The sequence below is a fragment of the Lynx rufus genome, unplaced genomic scaffold (assembly GCF_022079265.1).
Source record: "Lynx rufus isolate CCGP_SWC_20201006 ecotype Redwood Valley unplaced genomic scaffold, mLynRuf1.p SCAF_11, whole genome shotgun sequence".
Taxonomy (NCBI): Eukaryota; Metazoa; Chordata; class Mammalia; order Carnivora; family Felidae; genus Lynx; species Lynx rufus.
The window spans coordinates 1,790,430-1,816,238 of NW_025814825.1; the positions used below are offsets into that span (position 1 = coordinate 1,790,430).

A 25,809-nucleotide genomic window follows, 5' to 3' on the forward strand; every position below is an offset into this window, starting at 1 on the left:
CAGAGCAGCTGGCAGTGCTCAGGGACCCTGATCGTTTCCCTGGTTTGCACACACCTATCTCCCATTTTCTGACCAGCATATGTTTGTGGATAGTCTGAGTTCTGTGTCGGAGTTGTATCATGCAATATTTCATGTGGATGTTTGAAAGAAGGTAACCTGTTCTTTATATTTGGAAAATATCAGATTATATCTGTGCATTCCAACTGGCAATATTGGTGCCATCTGTATTTTCAAATCTTGAATTTATGCATATTGACTTTACATTCATTTATTGCAGGTCTTTTGGGGCCTACCACCTTATCTCTAAACACATCAACAACCCCAAACTCACTCTTGAACGCTCTTAATAGCTCAGTCAGTCCTTTGCAAAGTCCAAGTTCTGGCACCCCGAGTCCCACATTATGGGCACCCCCACTTGCTAACACTTCAAGTGCCACAGGTGAGTATAATTCAAATACAGTCAAAGGCATGCATTCTTAGGTATCAGTTTTTAAGTAAAATTCACTAATGGCTCTGTTTCCTTAGAGAAAAATTATGGTTCAAAGCATACTGCAGGTAAACACAAATTCCCCAATGTGTAAATTAGTTAAAATGAAGCATGACAAAGCAGTGAGTTTTTCATAAAAGTGAAATACAGTCTTCAGACCTGACAAGCAGATCAGGAAGAAGAGTACGATGAGCAGGAAGCAGTGGCAAAGACACCAGGTCACTGACCTGGTAATTAAGAAATGTAGGTTCCATTCGGACAGATGTGCTTGGTAGTCATATGGACATGCTAAATCTAGCTTGTTTCCTCATCAGTACTATGAAGAGCTTAGATTAAATTTTCTCTAAAGTCTTGTTCCATTTTAACATTATTTTGTGTTTTTATAGTAATGTTAAACCTTTTTACAGAGAAGGTATCAAAATTGAATTCTCTTCTGAATTTATAGCAAAAAAATGAGGGTTTTTTTTGTTTTTCTGAAAGTAATAAAGTAATGTTTGTTGAATCTGAGTTTTTTCCAGTCTAATATCTGTCTTCATGAAATGTTGTTACAGGTTTTTCTGCTATACCACATCTTATGATTCCATCTACTGCCCAAGCCACATTAACCAATATTTTGTTGTCTGGAGTGCCCACCTATGGGCACACAGCTCCATCTCCCCCTCCTGGCTTGACTCCTGTTGATGTCCATATCAACAGTATGCAGACAGAAGGAAAAAAAATCTCTGCTTCTTTAAATGGACATGCACAGGTAATGTCCTTTGCTAGAGTAGTGTGATCTATGCTGTTTCTAAGAGATAAGCCACTGGTAATATGTTTAAACTTTCACCTGCAATGAATTTTAGAATTGTGACCATATCTGTATGTTATTTTCTATTATTATTTTAGTCTCCAAATATAAAATATGGTGCAATATCCACCTCATCACTTGGAGAAAAAGTACTGAGTGGGAATCACAGTGATCCATCTAGACAAACAACTGGATCTGAGCAGGCATCTCCCAAATCAAACCCTGCAGAAGGTATCTTCCCTTCTGAACTTCAGCCTGGTCTGTTACTTGGATAAAGGGGGTTGTAAAAAGTCTCTGCAGTGATTTCAAGTTGGTTTTGCTAACCAGTTATGACTCATCTTGCCTCAAGGATGCAGAAAGACATCTTGAATAAAATTCCAAAGAACATGGAAAAGATAAACTGAAAAACACTTCCACAGAAAGAAATCACTTCCCATTACATTGGAACTTCCTAAATTGAAGTGTAATTATGTAAGAGGAAGGCGTCAATTTACTAAATGTACACACGTGATTTTTTTCCAAGTAGAGTTATTTCTTTTTTTTATAACCCTTTCACCCCTAATAATCTTTTAAAAATTATGAGGGTCTCTCTTCACATTTCATCTTGGGTGAAATTTGAGACAGCTTGAATTTAAGCTGCCTTCTTTGCAGTTGAAAGCTGGTATGCCTGGGTCTTCCTAGAGTTGGGTTCTGATTTGTTTCCGTCACAAGTGGTCGTTGACGATAAGCTGACACTTGGATTTTCACTTTATCCCTTCTGCAGGTTGTAACGATGCTTTTGTTGAAGTAGGCATGCCTCGAAGTCCTTCCCATTCTGGGAATGCGGGTGACCTGAAACAGATGATGGGTCCCTCCAAAGTTTCCTGTGCCAAAAGGCAGACAGTAGAACTATTACAGGGCACGAAAAACTCACACTTACAGTATGTATTTTAATCTTTAAAATCCCTTGATCCTTTGAAATAAAATGTAACGGGCTGAGTTTGTTTTAAAGTTGGTAGTTTGTGTTCTTTGGATCAAGTGGATTTGATCTTCTCCAAGAGTGTTTTTTATTTTTCTTAATACTTTTCTTTTTCCTTTTAAAAATTGTATTAAGGAATAGCATCTGGTAATTTTCACTGGGTCTTCTAAATTTATCTGGGTCTTCTAAACCCATCACTATTGTTCTGAAACTTTAGCAGGGCAATATTTACTCTCTGATTTTTCTGTTAGAAATTTTCCTGCTGTGAATTTTCTATTTTGCTTTGAGTCTTTAACTTAAACTATGGCTTCCTTATTTCAAGGTAGTTAATTGCTAATTTTGATAATAAATATTTGACAGTTTCATGATTTTATTTATTATAAACCACAGTGAGTACAATGTATTAACTGTAACTCTCCTTACCATAGCACAGTTACAGATGTGTTATCCTTACTCTATTTTCTTTTCCCATTTACTTTATTTTCTTCAAATAGACAATCTATTCATACTTCAAAAATACAGTGGAAAGCTTCTGTGTTTAAAGGTTTTGCTCCCATCCATCTCCATCCACCCAATTTCCTCTACTGTCTTACTAGTTTTCTTGTATATCCTTACAGAGGAGAATATCTTAAATATAGCCTTTATATTTTTATTTCCTCTTTTTCTTACCAATTTTTTTTTTGCTTTTACAAACCCTTTTGTCAGTTAATTACTGTTGTTCCCATTTTGTCCAAATCTGCTTTATCTGTGTTTTTCTTCACATGGTACTAAGAGCCACAGTGAACATTATTCAGCATAGGTTAGAGAGGTAAATTTGCTTTTTTCCCTGTATTGAAGCATTTGAAGGGAATGCCTTTTCCTTTCATCATTAAGTATGTTCTGAACTTACTTCTCATCTGAATTAAGCTGCAACCTCCAGAACAGTCTCCCTGCCTCCACCCTCTCAGCAGCTCAGTCAGTCCTTTATTTCCTTCCAGCAGTTTTTTGAACACACAAGTCTCATCTTATTACACTCTGGCTTTAAATGCACCAGCTGTCCACATTACCTCCTTCCTTTCCTTTGCTTGTGCTGTTCTCCTGTCCTTCACGCTGGTAAACCTGCAGATGCCCTTTAAATTCCAGTTCTGACGTCCTATGTGAAGCCTTTGTGAACTTTTGTCAGCAAACAGAGTTCATTGCTCCTCCTCTTCTGTTCCAATAGCCTGTTATGAATTCTTCTGAATCCCCTGGCATGATATAATAGTGAGTGATAAAAGAAAGAATGAATGAACAGATCAGCTCTTTGACTAATAATACTGTTTCTTATTTCTCCTTTACTTAAGCTTAACCTGGAATTAGATTTGAACTTGAGGTGCATTGGTATAGGGCATTACCAATCTTGTAATTCAGATCATTTTTCCTATTTTACGGAGCCCTTTTATGTTCATCCATGCACCCTGAACAGGTGTTGGAAATACTTATTTATCTGCTATCTGTATCTTATTAGATTTGTTAGCAATATCATATGCATTTCACATACACAAATTGGATCATCTACATGCCTTCAGATTGACTCTTTTTAGACTGCGCATGCATGACTCATTGCTATCTTCTTGATATGTGCAAATTAGAAATCTTGTCTGTGTGTCTATTCCATATGTACCATATACAATATGCCATACATACAATGTTTATCAAAGTGTATCATGAAATCATTTCAACTGCAGCTCTAGAGTCATATGCTTGGGTTCAAATTTCAGCTTTACCATTTATCAGAGGTATGACCTTGGGTAAGGTACTTCCCTTATCTGTCTACTACTTACCTCAGAGAGGGATTGTGAGGACTAAATGAAATAATACATATAAATAGCTGACAGTGGTATAGATGTATAGTAAATGTGGCACATAGGGGATGTTCAGTACATTTGTATATAAATATGGAGTGTTAAATTCCAAACTGTTTCACAGCAGTACTGACAGACTGCTCTCAGATCCTGAACTAAGTGCTGCAGAAAGCCCTTTGGCTGACAAAAAGGCTCCTGGAAGTGAGCGTGCTGCTGAGAGGGCTGCAGCTGCCCAGCAGAACTCTGAAAGGACTTGCCTGGCCCCAAGGCCATCATATGTCAACATGCAGGTAATGGTAAAAAATGAGAGTCTTCCAAATGTAGGAGGTTGGGTTAGGGAATGGGAAATTCAATGAATGGTTAACAGTAGAGCAGAATTAGGGGTTCCTTCTGCATTGTAGTCAAAATTAAATTTAAATGTATACACAATAGTTAGGAATTGGTATGCCATAAATGTTAAAAATGAAAAGCAGGAGTTAGCTTAACCAAGAAGAATTCTTTAAAATACAGTATTAAAATTGACATAAAATGTTTTACATCACTGTATCTTACACAAATGACATCACTTATCGATCACTTAAAAAAGTTTACATACATGTGAAAGCTGTTATTTTTAAGTATTACTGCCTCATGACTTAGTCTTGGGTAAATATAATATTCTTCTATCTATTTAATGGAGATGATAAATTTAGTGTCATTTAGATAGTTATAAAAATAACTAATCTGAAGCTTTAGGTTTTTGAAAGTAAATGCTAAATATTATTGATGACTATGTTAGTTGAGAGAATTTTATGATTATTTCCTAAGCAGGGATATTCTTTCTATCCATTTTTAAAGTATTAGGCTAGTTATTCAGAGTGGACTATTGATCATGAAATTTGAAAATTTGATTTCCGTATAAACTACAATATGAAAGGTAAAGATTTTGTACTTTGTGCTTTCAGAGATTCGTATAAACATCCTATTTCAGTATCAGAATTGCTAGGTAGACTTTCCTACTTCATAGTAAAAGATGTGTTATCCACAACCCTCCCCGAACCTCCCAAAGAAGGGCATAACTTTTCACAGAATCCTAAAAACAAGCTATCACAGGTATGTCAAAGAAATTAACTCATGGAACTAAATTATACTTTTATGATGTTAGTGAAAGCTACAGTTCAGGCCTGTTTGTCTGTTTTTTTAATCCTTCACATTTGAACATTTTTATGAGTTTTTAGATAAATGTTTTTATAAAACATTTACATTTTCTCTGGTGGATTTATTTTCAGTTCACATAAATTAAAATTTTCTTATATAAGCAATTTCTAATCCCCTGTATTATCCCTTTTTCTAATTTTTGTCCATCTGGTGCTTCTTTTCTGTCAGGTTTGCATCTACAGTGAATCATTTTCATGTTCCTTTCTTTTGGGATGGATAAGAATGTTCTTGGTGATAGAGTTTCAACTTAAATAGATTTATTTATGTCATTAATGAAGAGCTAACTTTTAAAGTCACTAAGAACTGAATGATAATAGTCACCAAGCATTGACAGAGGGAGAGATTGAAGACTTAACTGATGATTCCTGCAGCTAAAAATGATCTCTGTCTCCTGACCATTCTTGGAATGCTGTATCTCCAGCTCTCTCTTCACACTTTTCTCACTTCCTAATTTTAGTTGTTTCTTTTACCCATCCCCACTTAAGATTATATGTTTTGAGGGTCTAGACAATTTTTGATGCATTGTTATATTCTTCCACAAAGAGCAGCACAGTCTCTTTAACCAGAAGACACTCAATAAATACTTACTGAACAAGTGAATTTAAGATCTCCCCACACCTTACCAATAGACATTAATCATTACAAGTTGATTTTAATTCCCAAGGCCATTTTAGACCTAGGATTTCAGAAACATTATCGACCTGTGTTATCTAAAAACCTGGCTCTCCTGATTTACTGTCATGTTCTTGGAGTTAATCACACATCCTGGTTTGTCTGGATCAGCCCATTGACTTTTATAATTCTGGCCTAATTTTTATGTGTAGCACATTTCACTCTCAGAAGTATCCTGTTTCAGACTGCAACATACATGGGCACCCTATATATGATGGTATAGTCCTCCTGGAGGGTCAAAAGAACTCTCCCTAGTTGGTTCTTGGCCCTCCTGGTAGGCCTTTGAGACATTCTTAAGTCTTAGCTATCCCCTAAATTGGAGATCTGAGAACACTGAAGTAGCATTTGAGATGTAGCTATGTCTGGACTAATTTCTTCAAAATGCCCTGCCTTGGTCCCTACTAGACATGACTGACTGAATACTCATTTATTCAGTATGAATGGAAAGAATGAATGATGACCTCCTAGTCCTGTACAATAAAAAGTAACTAGGTTTAATTTTATTGTATTGCTTAATGTCATTACAGATCAAAGCTAGACATTAGTCATTTATCCTACTTCAAAAGCAAAGACTATGCCAATTAGGCCAAATAATTTCTTAAGTTGTCTTAACATCATCCCATTTCATGCCATCCTTTACTTAAATGAGGAGAGGATGTACAGAAACAAAGAGGCCAGTAGATAACCAGAAAGCATTTGGGAGATGCGTGTTTTGAAACCTAGCCCTAATACTTTTAGGTTATTCACTATACTTTAGCATATATTGGCCCTAGTGCATTAAATACTCACAGTAAGTAGGATATTTTTTTCTTTTGAAGGAAAATTTCTAAATCTATCACTGTCATGTCAGAAGTAGTTAATTTATTCTAATTAATTAGTTTGAAAATATGTTGAAATGTATCAGACTTGCACTGGATTCACATTGTGGTGCAAAGCTTAGCATGTGTCCCAGGCGGATTCATGGACTATAGTCAAAACCTTTGTTCGTAATTATGGAGTGTTGGCATGACATTTGGTAGACTGGCAATAAAGATACTTTCTGTTTTATTTTCAGGCATTTGACTATGAACAAAAGAAACTATTAGCAACTAAAGGTTTGTGCTATATTAATGATCTATATTAATATATATTAACATAATATATAATTATATATAATAATATTAATATATATATATAATATATATATTTTTAGTAGAGCCATAAAATGTTTTCTAGTATTCATGTTGAATTGAGCAATTGTACCTTCATAAAAAGAAATTTAGAATGTTTAGGTTCAGGTTGTACACATTTTGTTGAGGTTGAATGTATTTTGTTGATTAGAATAGCATGAGATCAATTAAGAAATAATGTAGCATTTTTCAGTTTACTTGGTATTGAGTGTTTTATGAAGCTGTTTTAAGGCATTTTATGTTAAGAAATAATTTTCAGTGATAATTTCTTTACATTTTATCAAAGAAACAACATTCATCAACATTTTATTTAAGAAAAACATTAAAAATATCAAACATTTGTTTTATGTTCTGTTTCCCAAAGCTATGTTAAAGAAACCAGTGGTGACGGAGGTCAGAACACCCACAAATACCTGGAGTGGCCTTGGGTTTTCTAAATCCATGCCAGCTGAAACTATAAAGGAGCTGAGAAGGGCCAACCATGTGTCCTATAAGCCCACAATGACAACCACTTTTGAGGTTTGTACAGTTGTGCCCTACCCATTCTTCCTGTCTGTTCTTTCAGCAAACAAGAGAGGTACCATTCTTTATTTACATAAAGAGAAGTCGTTAATGGTGATTTGTTCTAATTTCTATTCCTGTGAACATGTTGCTATCAAATTGATTCAACGTAGTATGTTACTATCTTTATATACCTTCTTTAAAAGTTGTTGATAAGCTGTTACAGAGATGTAAATTTGGATAAATGTGTTTTTGTTAGGGGGAGAAAGTGCCATAAATGATAGAGCAGGGCTGAGATTAAGCAAAGGACAGATGTACTATTCCATAAAAATATATAAAGAATCCCTTTATTTAAGAGTATTACTAGCAGGCACCAAAGGGGGAAAAAGCAAATATTCAACAAAAATAAGTTTTCAGATATGAGTTAAATATTCAGCATGTTCAGATGTGCCAGGAACACAGCAGGAAGTATCATAAACAAGAGCTCCAAAATTTTATGTTTCCCAGATGTTGGCTGCACTGCTCAGGGTGAGACTGGGAAGCTGGCATCCTTGCCACATGGGGAAAGGATCCAGCATTCCATACTTCTCAGCCAGGCTCCACGTGACTTGCTAAGCAAGGCCTTTTCAATCTGACAGTATCAGATTTTGGCTGTAAGCCTTTTGTGAGCCAGGGTGGAATTAGAGTACACACATGCATACACAATACTGGGGATAGAATGCAAACCCAAACGTGGATAAAAATGATTAATTCAAGAATCACAGTGTTCAACCAGAACACTGTAGGCTGCAAAACAATTAGTGGTTAAGGGTTTCAAAATCATTAGCCATTGTAGATTGATCTTTTTTCTGCACCAATTTTCTTTGTAATAAATTAGACTGTTGAAGAAAGGCAAAAGGAAATATGCAATTTTTTCATTGTTTTTTAGTGTAAAAGAAAATACTAAAAAGAACAGTCTCATGTGAATTTCATTGTCAGACTTCTATCTAGTAGCAACCTGGCAGGCTGTATATAAAGATTGAAGTTACTGTCAGCAGCTAGAACACAGGAACCATTATGAAAATTTTCGAGGTTCTATGAGGCATACTCCACTCTCTGCCATTATAGTTCTGACAGAAAATTAACATTTCCTTTTGTTGGTAGAGACCTTAAAACTGCTGTGCTACTTCTTAGGCTTTCAGCTGATACACCTATGGCCAATTTTCACGCGTGCCTTTGGCAGAGTGAAATGTTAGGTGGTTGATCGTGTTTCTCTAGTTTCAGAGATAAAATATTTTACTCAAGAAATGCTAATTCAGATGTATGCTTAAAGACCAACACTCTGTTAGTTTGAAATGATGATCATTCTAATAATGTAGCTGTCAAGTGAAGGGGCTGTGGAATGTGACACCCACCACTAATAAGATGTTCAGCTTTGATGAGTGACTTCTCTCCTCTGTACTTGTTTTCTAATTTGAGTTAATTTGAAGATGACCTGGAAGAAACCCTCCAGTATGTAGCACAGTGGGTGGTAAGTTCTCAGTAATATTTGACAGGTACTATTCTTTCAAATTGGAGAACTTTACCCTGAAGAAGACCAACCACCTGCTGAAAGTTGAGATTATGTCCAGCTAGATATGCTTTTTATTTCCAAAGGAATGTCTTGGAGTATTATATGAACACATAATGTGCTAGTAACAATTATTGTAAATCACATAATTTGTTTGTAGTTAATAAGGTGCATTTTCATCCTCAAGCTTATTCAGTCCCTACAAGCTCCCAGTGAGGAAAGAATGGCCCTGATCAGTTAAGTGTTTTACATGAGATCATGGCAGTAGGTGTCACAGAAAAGACTTGAATTTATTTTACGAAATTTCCTTCATACTTTCCTAATGGTTTAACCCAAGAGGGTACATAGCAAAGGTGATAAGTAAATGATCTAGAACCATGTGGCCATACTTTAACAGACATAAGATTCTCTTTAGAGAGCTTGATAAAAATGAAGATACTTTCTCCAGGATCTCATTCATTAGATGGGGAGCAAAAACCAAGAATCTACATTTTCAGGAAAAGCCTAGTACAATTCTGATGCAGACACCCTTCTGGAAACACTGCTTTACAGAGATGTAACACTAGGAGGACAATGCAGAAATTATTTCAGAACTTAAAAGACTCTTCTGCTCCAGCACTTGTCAAAGGATGGATAGACCACCTTCTGTGGGCAGGGATGTGCCAGGGTCCTGACTCAGTGGCTGAGTACAGTGGCTCCTGTAGCTTTTTCTTTTGGCTATCTTGGGCTAGTCTGTTCCACCTTCCTAGTTAATATCTAGCAACCTATTCACACTGGAAGGTGGGGGAGAGGGTGTGAACACCTAGATTAGTGCATGGGCTTTCACCTCATAACCTGTTTTTGTTTATAGCCCCTTCAACAATGCTGATGAAAAGATATAACCAAGATTTCTTTGGTAATAGCATTCTAGATTTTCCCTGTTGTGTAGGACTCGAACTTTTCTTCATTCATCCCAAATCCATTGAAAGGGGATGAGAGAGTCCTTTACAATAGCATGATCTGATATTATGCAGCAGTTGCTATCTGCACATGCATGCCTTTCCCTTTATTCTGCTATAGCTCAGAAGGATTAAAAACTGAGCAGTGAGGGTTAGGACATGGAGACAGGGTGGGATAGAGAAGAAAAGTAGAGAGAACTTAAAAATCTTTATTGAAGGATTGACCACCTCTCTGCTTATATATAGCACTAATATTTTGAAATTAGAAGATGACATGAAACACTTTTTTTTAACACTCTAAAGAAAACAAAACAAACCCAAATAGACAAGTAGAATGCTGATCTATGAGGAGAAGCATGTTTGTTTAGCCAGTAGGTTCTGATGGGTATGGGCCAGGGATCAAGGCTCATGGAATTTCCTGCTCTAGGAAGCTTGCTTGAGGCAAGAAGTTGATGCTCTGAGCTTCTTATTCAGATTTCTGAGAAGCTAGACTTAAGCAGTTGTTTCCAGTTTGAGGGCAGCTTTGAGAAATGAGCCTGTTCCAAAGAGCTCCTTTAGATAAGAAGCAGGCAGCTTGAGGCATTTTTTTTTTCCACTACTCAAAAATATGACCCAATCCACTTGGTCATATACTGAGACATGAAAGGTGGAACAAAAGGCTGCTTTGGCCTGCATTATCTCTGTAACATCAACAGATCTACAAAAGCTCTGGGATTTTCCTTTTCTATGTGCCACTCATCTCTGCTACATGTTCTCTAAAGCCAAAAAAAACCATGCCTTGAGAATCAAAGATGATTTTTAATTTCTCCACCACTAAGAGTAATGAAGTTGTCTGATTATTTTCAGTTTTACAAATCCAAGAATGGAGATGAGCTGTGCTTTGTGACACTTTGGATTAGTGAGTAGATCATGAACTAGTAGGTATCACAAGAGAACGTTTTACTTAATGGTTTTAGAAATCACCATGTTTAGCCAGATCTGATATAGCTGTGTGCATTAAGTCAGCTTAGATCTTAGATGAGTGTTTTTTTTTAATACTCAAAGAGTTTAGATGTAGAACTTTAAATATACATATAAATACTATAATAATGATCTCATTGACGTTCTGGTAATTGCCAGTTTTGAGCATGTTCTTATTTCCCTTGCTACATTGGATTCATTTTGGTTGAAGTATGATGTTAAAGATAGTTTTAACTGAAAACACCATTCTTTGGTCTCAGGAGCTTTCCTTCCCTCTGCCCCTTCCCAAAAGTCAACAAAGGGCATCCCATAGCAAAGGGAGTTAGAATTCTTCATAGATGTATAAAAAGGTAGGTATCTCTAGATTCAGTAATTCCGCAAATATTTATGGAGCATTTTCTGTGTTCCAGACACAATTTGAGGGATACAGTGCTTAAATACAGGTTCTTGGTTTCATGGATAGAACTTTCTTTTTGTTAGGTACAGAGAGATACAAAACAAACAAGAAGCCATTAGGTAATAAAAGTCCCTGATAAATAAGCAACAGAGCCTGCTTTAGAGTGGGTAGTCATAGCAGGCCTTAATGAGCAGATGGCATTCAAGCTAAGACCTAGATGACAGGAAAGGGTCAGCTTTGTGAAGATCTAGGGAAACAGTAATAGGCTTTGATCATCCTGGCATAATCATCCTGAAGTCAGAACCAGCTGGTAAGTTCATGGAGCAGAAGTTGGGTGAGAAGGGCAGTGGGAAGGGAAGACAGAGTTAGAGAGGCAGAGGATCAGCTAGGGAGCATCTTAGCCCATGACAAAGTACTGGAAAAGCATTATCAGACTTTACACAGAAGGTATCATTTGTTCTAATTTGCTTTTAAAAAATCAGCCTAGTTGCTTTCTGGATAATGGATATTGGGGTGGGAGGCAAGAATAGAATAAAAGGTTCATAAGGAGGCTGGCTATTGGCTACAGTTGTGGAGATGGCAAGAAGAAGGTAAATTTGGGGTATGTTAAGAGATTATAGAATTTGCTGATGAATTGTTTGTGGTGGGGGGAAGGAGGAATGAAGATGACTCAGAAGTTCGGCTTGAGCAACTGGGTGAGATGTAGGAATTCTGGGGCAGGAGTGTGTGTGGGTTTAGCTGGTGGGAATGGGTCATCAACAATTAAATTTCAAGCATTCCAAGTTTAAAATGCCTACAAGGCAATTCCACAATTATAAATTTCAACAGAAAAGTCAAATCTGGAAGTAAAACGTTGAAAGTCATGGTTGTCATTAAGCTCTGAAAGAGGTTGAGATTATTTAATGAGCAAGTGTAGAGAGAGACAAGAAGGCATGTTAGGGCCAGCCCCAGGATAATGTGATATTTGGAGTGGAAAAGTGGAGGAGGATCCTGCAAGGCTACAGGAAGTGGGCAGAACACATGGGGAGTGCTTGAAGAAAAGGGTGTTAAAGGAGGGCATGGCCAGAGATGAAGAAAAAAAAAAGGAGGACATGGCCAGTTGTGGTTACGCTGCTATGAGACTGAGTGAAGTGAATTTATGGAATTGTGAAAGATCCTCTTAGAATTCCCCAACAAACAGTGCTCACTTTGGCAGCACATATACTAATTAGAATTTAATTTATCTAACAAACAGGGTACTTTGAAAACCGGGGAATCCTGAATTCAAAACTCTAGATATAGTACAAAATAGATTGCCTTTGGTTAACTAAATGAATAAATAAATGCAAATCAGTTCAAACTTTGAGATCTTTTAAATTTTTATTTGGGGGAATTAAAAATATTTCCAGGTATTTGTAATTTATTAGAAAGACCATATAATTGTTTGGATGAGGGTAACACGGAAGAAATGCCAACCCTCTCTCCACTCTGACTCTAGTAGCCTGGGAGCTATATTCTTGTTAGAGCATTAGGTCTAGGCACACCCCCTCCCATGTGTCCTTTTTAGGTGATACAGGGCAGAGAATCTCTGCTTTACCAGATGGAAGACTTACTGTGTGGTTCTCTATAATAGGGAGGAATCTCAGTATCCATTGCTCCAAATCTTATAGGACTCAGTCTTTGTGCTGGGGGCTCTCATAATGAAGGAGGAGTGAATGAATACTGTGTATATTACCAGGTGTCCTTGGTGGCTGGAGGATAGAAGGCCTATAGACAGATGGCATGGCCTCTTCCTGAGAATCAGCAGTGGTGAACAATAGAAGTAAATGGTGGTGGTGTAACGTGCATTCTTTTCTCCTCAAAGCTCAGGACACCTGCCTTATTAAATATTTCCTCATCTGCCTTTGATTGTCTACAGGGTTCATCAGTGTCCCTCTCGAGGTCCAACAGTCGTGAACACTTGGGAAGTGGAGGTGAATCTGATAACTGGAGAGACCGAAATGGAATAGGACCCACAAGTCCTAGTGAATTTGCCGCTTCTATTGGCAGCCCCAAACGTAAACAGAACAAATCAAGTGAGCTTTGACTTTTCATCATACTTTTAGATGTAATCAGTCTGGAATTTGTCCATTTGATTTAGGGTGATGCTCAAATATAAACTCTGAACCCCATGCCTTCAAGTATTTGGCATCACATGCCACCTTCTCTATGAAGCCTTCCTTATTTTTCCAGGTGAAGCAGATGGTGGAGTTCTCTGTTTCCACTGCGTTTTGTCTGTGCTTTCACTTAGCACTTGTTACACTCATTCTTGTTATACCTGTGGATAATTTGAGTTCTACAAGCTAGGAACCATAGTTATCCATTCAGTAAGAACTTACAAACTGCCCGTGTGCCGAGTATTGTTAGGCAGAGGCTTATTTGTTATTTATTCCCAAATATCTAGCAGTCCTGACACAGATAGGCACTCAGTAAATGTTTGTTGAGTGAATGTATGGATGAGTCATGCTCCCACAAACATCCAGATGATAAGGAAAAGACAGGGATGTAAAGGAGTTGAGCCAAATGAGATCAAATTAGCATCTTGGAAAATAAAGTCTGCCCAGTGGGTAGCTACTAAAGGTGAAGAGCAAGTTTTAATTTTTTAAAATGACAATATGTAGCCAGGTTGGCATAAATAGGAAGAAAAAGTTTAAAGCATACAGGTTCTGGCTTTGAACAAATGTGGTGAAGACTCAGCATGCGTGTATTGGTTTTGTCTGTAACAGCTCTCACACTTCTGGGCTGTATAAATAGGTAAGCAGACAAGAATTGACAATAGTAATCACAAGATATTCCCCTAATGGCCTTTTTCAGGGTTTTTGATGAATTTGGGATCCTGAAACATAGTTTGGAGTATTTGAAGAATACTTGAAGAAAGGCAATCTAAGTGAGTGTAGTGGACACTCAGTAACAGTCAGTTGTTGCCATCAATTAGGTTGGCCATTTTATCAAGAGTCTCCGATTTGAAAAGGCCAGTCATGGTGTCAGCCAGCTCTAAAAAAAAAAAAACACATTCCAAGTGTATTATCAGTAGTAGCCAGGAAACTTGTGTGGGCAGGGCACCTCACCACTGACAAGAGCATGGAGCTGTGAGGCAGGCTGGTGCCAGGTGCAGATCTAGGGGTGGAAAATGAGCTCTGTTCTGTGGCTCAATATAAATTCGTTTTGTGCTTCTTTTTCAGTCTTTATCTCCTTTCCCTTCACTTAACACTGGATAATTAAAATTGTACAACTTAGCTGCATTGAAGTTCAGGATGAGAGTTAAGATAGGGAACTCATTAATAAAAAGGAATGATTAAGGAAAAACAGGTGTTTGGCTTTTGTGAGATGCTTTAAAAACATAAGGAGTTTAAAAGAGATTATAAAAACTATAAATAGTTATGATAAAAAGAAATATAAGGGAAATTATGTGTCATAATAAATATCACTAAGAACATTTAATTTTGAAACCTCTGTTTTTTTCCCAGTTTTACTAACATATTTGCTTAACCCAACATATGTAAAATATTATTTAAACATGTAATCAATGTAAAGACATTTTTATGAGATATTTTACATTCTTTTTTGTACTAAGTTTTTAAAATCTGGTACAAATAGATCTTATAATCTTGCAGAACATTTCAATTCCCACTACCCACATTTCAGGCATTCAGTAGCCACATGTGGCCAGTGGTTACTGTATTGAAGACCACAGTTGTAGATGATTTTTCATGACATCCTTTTCAAAGTTAGCAATGTCTAGGTTTTTCTCAGAGCCTGTTAACAGGAGTTGTACCATTGTGATTCTCAGTAACTCCCTCTTCTGTTCTCCAAGTAAGTAAATTTATTGTTTAAACAGTAAATTATATGGTTAGCCTTTCAGTAGCCTTCATCTTGTCAACTCCAGTGGTTACTCCCATGTGCTCTTTGCATTCTTGCTTTGTGTCAACCTCGAGCCAATACCTCACTGGGTTGATGACTTTGGGTCTTCCCTTTAAATGGTGGAACGCTCCAGGGCTTGGTCCTAGGTTCTTTCATCTACACTTTCTCCCCACAAAAGATAAAACATCTGTTTTTTAATGTATATTTTTACATTTTTGTTTCTATTATTTTTTTTATTATTTTTGAAGGAGAGAGATAGAGCGTGAATAGGGGAGGGACAGAGTGAGAGGGAGACAGAAGATCTGAAGCGGGCTCTGTGCTGACAGGCACTGTGCAGACAGCCTGACCTGGGGGCTCCACAAACTGCCAGATAATGACCTGAGCCAAAGTCCTATGCTTAACTGACTGAGCCACTCAGGCATCCCTTAAATTTTTATTTTAGGTAGGCTCCACACCAAATGTGGGGCTTGAATTCTACCCAGAGATCAAGAGTTGCATGGTGCACAGACTGAGCCAGCCAGGCACCACTAAAACACCTATTTTTAAGAGAAAGAGAAACTTGATCAGGAAATTCCTTCCACTTGAAATATAGAAAGTATATGTACTGTCATTTGGGAAATGAAATGACCAGAGAAGGTGATTAGTGGCAAACAAAACAATCTAGAACAGGATTCTTAGATCTGGAGAATGCATTGGCCGGAGGAGATAAGATGTATCTGATTAGCTAGGTGAGCATCCTCTGCCCTCATCAACCTTGGAATCATTCCTGCAGCTGCATCTTTGGTATAAGGGGAAGAATTCCCACATGGATAAGAGCTAGTTGTTGGTCAGGGAAGTAGGGACAGCTGCAGGGCTCTACTGGGCTCTCCAAAGCAGCTCTGGGAGAGTGTTTCAAATATTCAATATTTGGTCAAGTACTTGGTATGACTCACCAGTCCATCACCCAGCAATGAGTGTTATTGGGTCTGAGCACCACAGACAATGTGGAGAAATCTTTGCCCGCCAAATCAATGGCGGAGCCAAGGTTAAGTCTAGTTTTGCTGTCTTAGAATTTTTTTCAGTAGACAGATTCATTTCTGTCATCCAGAAACTCCAGCGCCATTCTTAAACTTTGCATTTGCTCTTAATTTTGGAAGCACTCTGTTTTGTGAACTCACTGCCTAATTATATTTTTGTAAGGGATGAGATTTACACGTTGCAATATCCTGCAATTCCTTTGACCACAGGAAAACACAAGTGTGGACACAGAGGGCTATCCTGCTTTCCAAAAGGAGCCTGGACTCACAGTAACTTCCCATACCTTTATTGTATCCTGGGGATCTTTCTTCCAGTTTCTCATTTAATTCATATCAATTATGAAGAGCAAATGTTTCTGAATGCTCAGGAGAATATGATTAATGATTATTAACTACAGAGGCACTGTTGGTGAATTGCTGCCTCCCAAGTGTAACATTTTAATGGCAAGAGCCTCTCTAAAGCAATAACCAGCATTTCATTAATGAAAAGCCAATGTTTCAGTAAGGAATTACAGTATTTCTGCAATTACTGCTCTATTCAGTCCAACAGTGAAATCTAAAATATTTGAGTGATTAAAATTTTTAATTAAACCGTGTTGTCTCTGGGCATTTTCACTTGAAGCCTGCCTCTCCTTTGTCTTTCAGCGGAGCACTATCTCAGCAGTAGCAATTATATGGACTGCATTTCTTCACTGACAGGAAGCAATGGCTGTAACTTGAACAGCTCTTTCAAAGGCTCTGACCTCCCTGAGCTCTTTAGCAAACTGGGCCTGGGCAAATACACAGATGTCTTCCAGCAACAAGAGGTCAGTCATTATTTATTTACTTTCCTGGGCATCTTTGTTTTGGTTGTATGTATGAGTACTTCTAGAATGAAATGGCTTACTGACCTATGGCTGTGCTTTCACTGAGCACTTATTAAAGCCTCATAACTTGTTTCCACTGCTAAGAAAAATGTCATCTCATTTCTTATTTATTTAGTGCAACTAGTAAACACAGGTTAGCAGAAATATAGAAAATTGTGTTTCCAAAAACACACCTCCACTAGTTTTAGCTAAAATACCCAATCGGTGTATTGATTCATGGGAACGTTTGATTCACGACTCCCCTAACAGCAAAGTCTGTATTTAAGATTATTTCACTGTTTAATCCATATTATCTTTATTTGTGGTTCTTAAATAACAGCATCTGAAATAAATATCCGTTGTTTTTTTTTTACCCCATCCTAGTCATGTTACCGAATCTGTTCTCACAAAATAGAATGTGCTTTTTATATATGTTAATTTATTCATTAATTTACTGTTTGGGTTTTGCCTGAACTGAGACAGAAATAAGATGTTTTCTGAAACATCACTACCATGGATTTTGACCAAACTGATCAGCCAAATTATTATGCACTGACTTAAAGAGAAGAGCCCTGAACACGATTCTTTCTAATAATGCTGTCATTATTGCTAGGGCATAGCTAACCCAGTGCAACATAAAATTAGAACACTTCAATAAATGTATGTATTTTTCAAGTCCAGACATGGTTTTTAAGTTTCATTCCAGTTTGGCTTATTTCATGTTAGAGAACATCTGATTAAATCCATAATTCCCAAGCATGTATCTCTCAAAAAGAATCTAACGTTAGGCCTTTGTATCATAAATTTAATGTATTGCCCATGGTTCAATAACTTATTAAGTGTAATTGTTGAACTTTGTTTTTTAACACCAAACACAAAAAAAGGTTGTCATCTGTGTGTTGGATTTCAGCGTATTGATTTCATTGTCTTTTCCCGAAATCTGAATTAGTGTTCATTTAACTGAGGATTTTCTAAGTTGCACTCATCAGTGTGTTAAAAAATTTCATTTACGTATTTAGCTTTGCTGGTTAGACAAGTGTAGCTGATCGAGAAGCTCAAGGACAGAAGTATTTTAATTAGTCCAGAAAAAGAAGGTTTTGAAGTAAAAGACTGGGTGTTATTCAGTGATATTCTGGATTTTTTAAAATTTATATTTATTTCTTATTTGAAGAAGCATAGAAATATATTAAATGTACTTCTTATTGAATTAATCTAAGAAGGAAGAAAACATAATATAAAGCCAGACTGCCTTTATCTAATATTTATTCACTACAGCAGAGGTCAGCAAACTGTAGCCTGCACACCTGCCTTTGTTAATAAAGTTTTATTGAAACACAGCCACACATTCATTTACATATTGTCATATTGTCTATGGCTGTTTTTGAGCTAAAACAGCAGTGTCAAATAGTTGCAACAGAGATAGTATGGCCCACTAAACCCAAAATATTTCATCTCTGGCACTTTAAAAGAGGGGATCCCTAAAATAAAGAATATATATTTAATAGAATTTCTAAAAGCATATCTTTAGAAATGATAAATGAAAAGGTTTTCCAAGACCTGGATGTACTTTCCAAAATGAAAACAGAAAATCTCAAATTAATTTCTGTATCATTTGAATGAAAAGTATAAATTCGGTTCTGTTTCCTTCATGTAGGATATTCTCTAATACTCAAATACGACTTAAAAAGAATTTATTAAGTGAGCTTGTGGGATTTAGTTTACTATAAGCAGGTTGAAGATTTGTTTAGCCGCTTTCACAGATGATATGTCTAAATACATAATTACTAACCATAACTGCCAGTTATTCACCACTGTGGTGAGCCCACTGCTTTATCTCTGCGATCATACTTCATGCCCACTACAGCCCTGCAGCGTGCAGTATGTCAGCCCTGAGTGCCCACAACTAGTAACAGCAGAGGCAGAATAGAGAGCCAAATCTCTCTGGCTTCAGAGCCTATTACCTTTCTTCAAAGGAAGGGTAGGATCCTTGGTCTTCCTCCCTTCACAATTTGTTGCTGATGCCAGAGTGTGCAATTATATACCAATATATACTTGTAGGCCACTTTCAGAGATAACATGTTAGACCGAGCCAAGTGAATCACGGGTCTGATGTAGTCTGGGAATTCTTCTACCATTCTTATGTAGAACACAATGGAGGATAGCATTTATGGTATTATTCAGTTTCTTTTTATAGAACTACACTTAATTCAGAATCCAAAGCCAAGAAGTGTTTTCTATCTTCTGGACAGGCATGTATTCTTTTATCAGTTCACAAAACCTGTGGAATTTGTGTTTCCCTTTTTGCTCTGGCTGTCAGGATGCTAAGACCTAACGTTTTAATCTCAACTGCAATAAATAACTGGCTTAGACTAAGTCTCCTACTAGAATCATTACTTTCATTTCACCACCTTTATTTGTCTCTTGTCCCCTAGATTTGTGACACCATCATTCCTTTTTGGAAGTAGGCAGAGCATAATTAGAAAATGAAATATGTGTAGTAATGAGTTGAACTTTTAATGCACAAAAATAAGTACTTAATATATTGGTTATACATTACTTTTTCACCCACAGATCGATCTGCAGACATTCCTCACTCTCACAGATCAGGATCTGAAGGAGCTGGGAATTACGACTTTTGGTGCCAGGAGGAAAATGCTGCTTGCAATCTCAGGTGAATATAAATGCTCATAGTCCTATTTTAAAATCTGAATAACCTCTGCTAGTAGCCTCAGCCACTGGGGCTGGTTCTGTCCATCAACCACTTGCTTACTATGCTGGCACCTTGTGGTTGTGGTTCTAGAGTGTTTTCCCACTAACATTGTGACAAATGCCTAGAACATCCCTACTCCTTCCTCAAGGCATTGCCTGAAAACCTGCCTTGACAATGTCGTTCTTTAAAACAGATCTCTTCAGAAAGACCGAATCAAAGTTGCCCTTTGCAGAACATAAGAATGGGGGAGAAGTTGAATTCTCCTTTCTGTGGTTGTGTTAAGCAAGTATGATTGGACTAGTGAATAATTATTCTGGATTGGCTGTCATGTTTCAAATGCATGTATCCTTGCATACCAACTAAGATAATTGCACCAGAGAAAGAATGATCCTTGGTATAGCTGGAATCTAGTAGTATTGTCTTAATGCTTTTAAGTTTTTCCCAAACTTTTAATAGAATTTGTGAGACACAGAAAGGTATGGAATCCTGAATGTAGTCACAGAATGAAGGAAAATAATGAAGGAAAATAATGTCCCAGACCACTTTTTTTGGTGCACTTATTGCATATTCTAGGTATTAGAAAATGCTTTATGTATATTTACTGGGTATCTTCCATTTATGAGGAATTGAGCTGCATGATAAGTACATAACCATGTACTTCCAAATGGTATATAGAAAAATATGACAGAAATTTTAGGGGCAAAAAATGAGGTTACTTTTTGAAGAAGTTCTGATAAAGTTCATTAATGTCAATGTTATATATGTACCAGTTTCTCAAAAAGACAGAGACACCAAGGGCAGAAGCCAAGTGTCAGGTGTGGTGGGAAAATGACTTTGCCTTTTCAAAACATTGATTTTGCAGGCTATGCCTTTGTGAAGCCAACAGTGGCATCTAACCAAGTGCAAATCCTTTCCAAACAATATTCACTAATCAGATCAGCAAATAAAATGGAAACCACTGGTTTTCCATTTTATTTTAGCAGGAGATTGCATCCCCCTCCCAACTCCACGAGAAAATCTTATATATAGACCTAATACCTAAAGCAGATATAAGCAGAACAGCTTTGAAATAAGGGTGGAAATTCAGCCATTGGGCAGCCTGTTAGGCTCCTTCATGGATAGAGTTCTACACGCATCAGTTTGATGAGTCTTCTTCCATCCTTCTTCCAACCAAGTGGTTGCATTAATGGAACTCCACAGGGAAGATGCTTTTTCTTGTTAATAAGATCAGCTTGGTAGAGTGGAAAGAGCACTGTATTCAGATAAAGAGATATGGGCTTTCCTCTGCCAAGTCATTAGTCCTTGGGTGAGTTTCCAAACCTCTTTTGGTTTTGGTTTCTTAAGCATTAAGGTGGATTGGAATAGATGATTGTGTAAGGTTACCTTCCATTTCTGAGGTCTGTCCTTCCCCATGGTATGTCATCAGATGTAGTGGAAATAAACTACAGTTTTAACAGTGTATGGTTATTAGCAGTATATTCTCTTGTTCTTTCTTTTTTTACTACCTCTAGCAATAGGATAGTTTTCAACTTGTTTATAACTCAGCCTTAAAGGGCTATTTCTAGACCCAAATTAACTTTGTATATGTTCACATTCTTTTATTAATTAAAAAAATAACTATTTGAAATTTAATTAACTCACATAATCACCAAGCCTGTAGTGTTAAAATATGCTTGTGGGCCAACACATTTATACTGGGAAAGTATCTGTTCTAGAATTTGGTAATTTTTCATTAGAGATTTATGGAATGTCAGAGACCGTATAATGAAAATTCTTTCTTTGTGCACCCAAACTTTGTAAAGCCTCCAGCAACAGGCAGATCTCTTTAAATCATCAGGATCTTTATTCTGGAACACATTTGTGATGTATTTCAGGTGGGTTTGGGGGAGTAGAGTTGGAAAGGAGGGGTTTTGAAGCTTCTTTAAAAATTTTTTTTTACTCCAGTCATCCTCTGTGTGGTTCTGTTGAGATTACATACTATTTCTTTAGACCACCTCTCTCAATGGGATTCACAGGTCTTCTTGCTTTTAAAGGGAATTAGAGGCTTTGAATAGATGTCTTATGAATGTTCTGCACAGTGTGAAGTACTTGATTATTTTAAGGATGATTTTGCCTTACTTTGTTGAGTGCATCTGTTTGAACCTGGTAAATTGTTTTCTCTGCAAGTAATAAGTTTTTATTGAGAAACCCTTCATCAAAAGCCTTCTTTTTCCAGTTCAGCTCATCTGACCACAAAGGCATCCATTTCTAGTCTCAGAAAATTCATTTCCAGGGGTGGATGCAGGGTAGCTGGGCAGCTTTTACTCACGTTTGTCTTGTGGTTACATAGTTTGGTTAGGTACAGAGTTTGTTCAAAATTCCTTTTAAAAATTTTATAGATTTTTAATCTGTGATCAGGGTTGTTCCTTCAGTATAGGTTTTATTCTGTTTTTAATCTTGGGCCAGAAGACATTTCTTTTAATGTCATAGAAGGAGATGAGATTTATCTCTAGTATAGATGGATCAGAGAAAAAAATCTTTTTTTTCAAATCTGTGATTTTTTTTGAAAATTCTTTGATTTTTCTCAGTATTTTAGTGAGTGATTAACTAAATTGTACAGGGACAAAGTAAAAGGAACTTTAACATCCTATTGACAAGCTTCCCACCACGGCCTCAGGTAGATCTAACATTTCCCGACCTATTCTTTTAGTTTGTGACTCTGTTCAGACCCGCAACAAGATCCTGAGAGCTGCCAGGATTGTGTGAACCTTGGAATTTCAAAGAAAAAGGTTGGTATTTTCCCAAACTATCTCTTAGGCTTACTTGAAAAAAAATCAGGAGGGAGTTTACTTTTTAATGTAAAAAACAACAACAAAAATAAAGTCTCTTCAGTAGGACTTGATCTTTGATAGTCTCTCTAGTAGATTTATCTCTGCTTCACATTTGGAAATATACACCTTAGAAATTATATCTTTAGGGAATGGCCGAATTCCTTCATGATCATTTTATTCTCTCAAAAATCTAGTTGATGTGACTTTTCAGAATAAAGTTTTCAATGTCTTTTTAAAAAATGTGTATGTCTTCAGTGGCCCAATTTCTTCAATTGTGCATGTTAAGTGTGCTAGGGTAGATGCATTCCTATTCCTTCTCTATAGCATGGGAATGTTCTCCTGATTCATGCATTACTCTCTCAGGAGAAAATGAAGGCCAAGACAGTCTTCTTACTAGAAGGTGGATAAAACTTTCACAGGCTGTGTGCTTAATGGGATTCATTTATTCTTAACTTTCCTACAGTTGCCTTTAAATATATTAAATTCTGTCTTGATTTATGAATTTCTGTTTGTTTTTTAAAAACAATACATGTGTTCAGCTTTTAGTAGGAATGTCATTGCTACAGTGTTTTTGCAGAAATTTGAAACAATAGCCATCTATAAGCATGCCTGCATCTTATAAAGATAACCTTCCTTGCTGTTCCAGAGTTTTAAAGCTATGTTATTCTATTTAAAAAATAAATTTAGTATAGTAAAATATGAAGTGCAGCTCTGTTATCTGGCATACCTGAAACTACCAAGTTTTCAGATTTGTATTCCTAATGCCTTGGTTGGTCTTTTCTACTCGATGGATGGATCACTGGAGCTCAGGGCCCAGAGCACAGCATTTGCATAGGCAGGCAGAGTTTCAGCCTGTCACTTGACAGCTGTGTGGATAGGTTACTCTTGTCTATTTTGAAAACTCAGTTTTCGTGTCTAAAATGGAGAATGGTAATATCATTTATTCCTTAAGGAGGACTTAAATAGGACAAAACAAATTGTAAAGTGCTTGTTGTTACAATCGCTACTAAATCACTTACTTTTCTTCTCCACTAAGACCTAACTGTGAACAAAAGAGAGATATTTCCACTCGTGCATCACCTCAATGGGGCAGATGTTAACACTTTGGAAGGCAGTGGGGTGAAGTGTTAGGGTGTTGGTTCATGTTCCAGAACTCAGGAGATAAGTGCACTTCTGGCCATATGGCTGTCCTTAGCCACCTGTGACTGCTCTGCAACTTGAGTCTGTTGTTTTCAGCTCCAGCACTAATGTAGCCATAGCTTATGCAACCTCAGAATTGGAAAAGGAGATTGTGTGTATGTGTGGTTAAAAAAGTTCTGAGTACTGTGCAAATGCACATGCTGAACCACTGGCTCCACCCCCTCAAGAAAAAAAAAAAAAAGACAACTTTAAGCACATCAACTATATAATCCCATTATTTGATACTTGCGTTTGGTGGCTGTCAGAACCCTAATATCCAGAGTCTGACAGTTCTCTTTATTAGCAAGAGTTACATTGGTTTATTTGAGGATTTGTAAATGTATGTGGTAGAGGGTGGGGAGGCGTGATGTTGCATAGGGATAAACAAGATGGACTGCCTCTGTTAATTTTCTACCTTTCTGATTAACAGTTTCTATTTGACAAAAGACAAAGTAAACTTTTTTTCTAAGTACTCTGGTTTCTTTACAATTAAAATAAAGCATCTTAGTTTTTCCTCAGAATTTGGATTCAACTGTTAGTATTTTTACTAAGTTGATTATTATATTCAAAGAAAACTGCTGCTGATAGACTTCTTCATATAACTCTTTCTGACCCAAGGAGCAGAGGCATCAGTGGAGCCACTGGGCTGTGGCTTAACACTTCAGCGTGCTCCTCCATTATTTTCTTGTTTGTGTGTGAGGTCTTCTTTTCATGTCTGACTTCAGTAATCTAGTGATGGCTGTGTTTCACATGGATGAGTTCAATAGCTATAATAATTTTCTGTGTCGTTGGTAATACATTCTCTCTTATGCCTTTCACCAGCTTGATGGGCCCCTCCCTTTGCCTCTGAAATGACATTTGGGATAGTTCAAACTGTTCAATTTGTATATCTGGAGTATAGAGGGTTCTGAGAATGACATATCTCCCAGATAGTTTACAAACTGCAATAAAAATGATTTCCTGTCCTTGGTTCTCCTGCTACCAAAATGCTGTATTTAATATCAGACCTTCTAGCAATTTCAGAAATGTTTTGACCAGCAACTAAAACTTTTCCTTTTGACACTAGATTTGACTTCCCCTCCAAAACCCTACTGTCACCATTTTCTGAGCTCTACTGCCATGTCCCGTTGAGCTTCTCCATTGATCTCCTAACAATTCTCCCTTTTTCTTCCTAGAACTGAATAAAAATCGAAGAAAGCTTTTTGAACCACCAACTGCACGCACCTCTTTCCTGGAAGGCGGAGCAAGTGGGAGGCTACCCCGTCAGTATCACTCAGATGTTGCTAGCGTCAGTGGCCGTTGGTAGCAGTACGTACCTACAGGTACACACCACCACCTCTGTCGAGTTGGACACAGGAGATCTGTGAACTGCCTTCACTGCACACCGTCCTCAGTACTCTGGGTGTCTGGTATCAGGACCAAAGCATCTTATTCACACCTGAACTTTGTGCCAAAAAGGAAGAAAAGAGAGGAGATGATCTTATGTCATCATACAGACTGCCACACTTGGATGCCTTTTTTTTTAATGGCAATCGGACAGAATTTGCAATTTGAGGGTAGGGCTTTATTTCCTATTTTTATTTACCTAAATAACATATGCACTGATTTTTTACTTAAAATGAAGGATTAATTGACATCTGGAATACCAGAAAACATAGAGGTTCTTTTGTTTGCTTGTTTTGTTTAGGCATTTGGGGATTTTAAAAAATAATCAAAACGGAATTTTCTGGTACTGCTTTAAAATAATTATTGAGGTCTTTCAGCACTTTACACTTTCTAATTTCTTGTCCTGTGGAAATTATCCCTCTTTCTCTCATTTTCATGTCACCTGATGTATTGGTACAAATCAGATTTAGTCATATTTTTCTGACTGTAAAATTTTTATTTGAAATGGTACTGGATTATTAGTTTTATGCTGAGTATTCTGTGACT

At 37.0% G+C, this 25,809-nt stretch overlaps 1 protein-coding gene across 1 annotated transcript in view; it reads left to right on the forward strand.

Moving 5' to 3' along the window:
* The window catches only part of BICC1 (BicC family RNA binding protein 1), a 286,170-nt gene extending 260,987 nt beyond the window's left edge, over nucleotides 1–25,183 (forward strand). The window contains exons 11-21 of the mRNA XM_047071719.1: nucleotides 278–439; nucleotides 1,039–1,235; nucleotides 1,373–1,505; nucleotides 2,038–2,194; nucleotides 4,180–4,345; nucleotides 6,979–7,018; nucleotides 7,458–7,612; nucleotides 13,336–13,492; nucleotides 16,979–17,139; nucleotides 19,750–19,849; nucleotides 25,053–25,183. Of these exons, the coding sequence (XP_046927675.1) occupies nucleotides 278–439; nucleotides 1,039–1,235; nucleotides 1,373–1,505; nucleotides 2,038–2,194; nucleotides 4,180–4,345; nucleotides 6,979–7,018; nucleotides 7,458–7,612; nucleotides 13,336–13,492; nucleotides 16,979–17,139; nucleotides 19,750–19,849; nucleotides 25,053–25,183 (1,559 nt within the window). The remainder of the gene's footprint in view (nucleotides 1–277; nucleotides 440–1,038; nucleotides 1,236–1,372; nucleotides 1,506–2,037; nucleotides 2,195–4,179; nucleotides 4,346–6,978; nucleotides 7,019–7,457; nucleotides 7,613–13,335; nucleotides 13,493–16,978; nucleotides 17,140–19,749; nucleotides 19,850–25,052) is intronic.
* The last annotated feature ends 626 nt before the right edge of the window (nucleotides 25,184–25,809 follow it).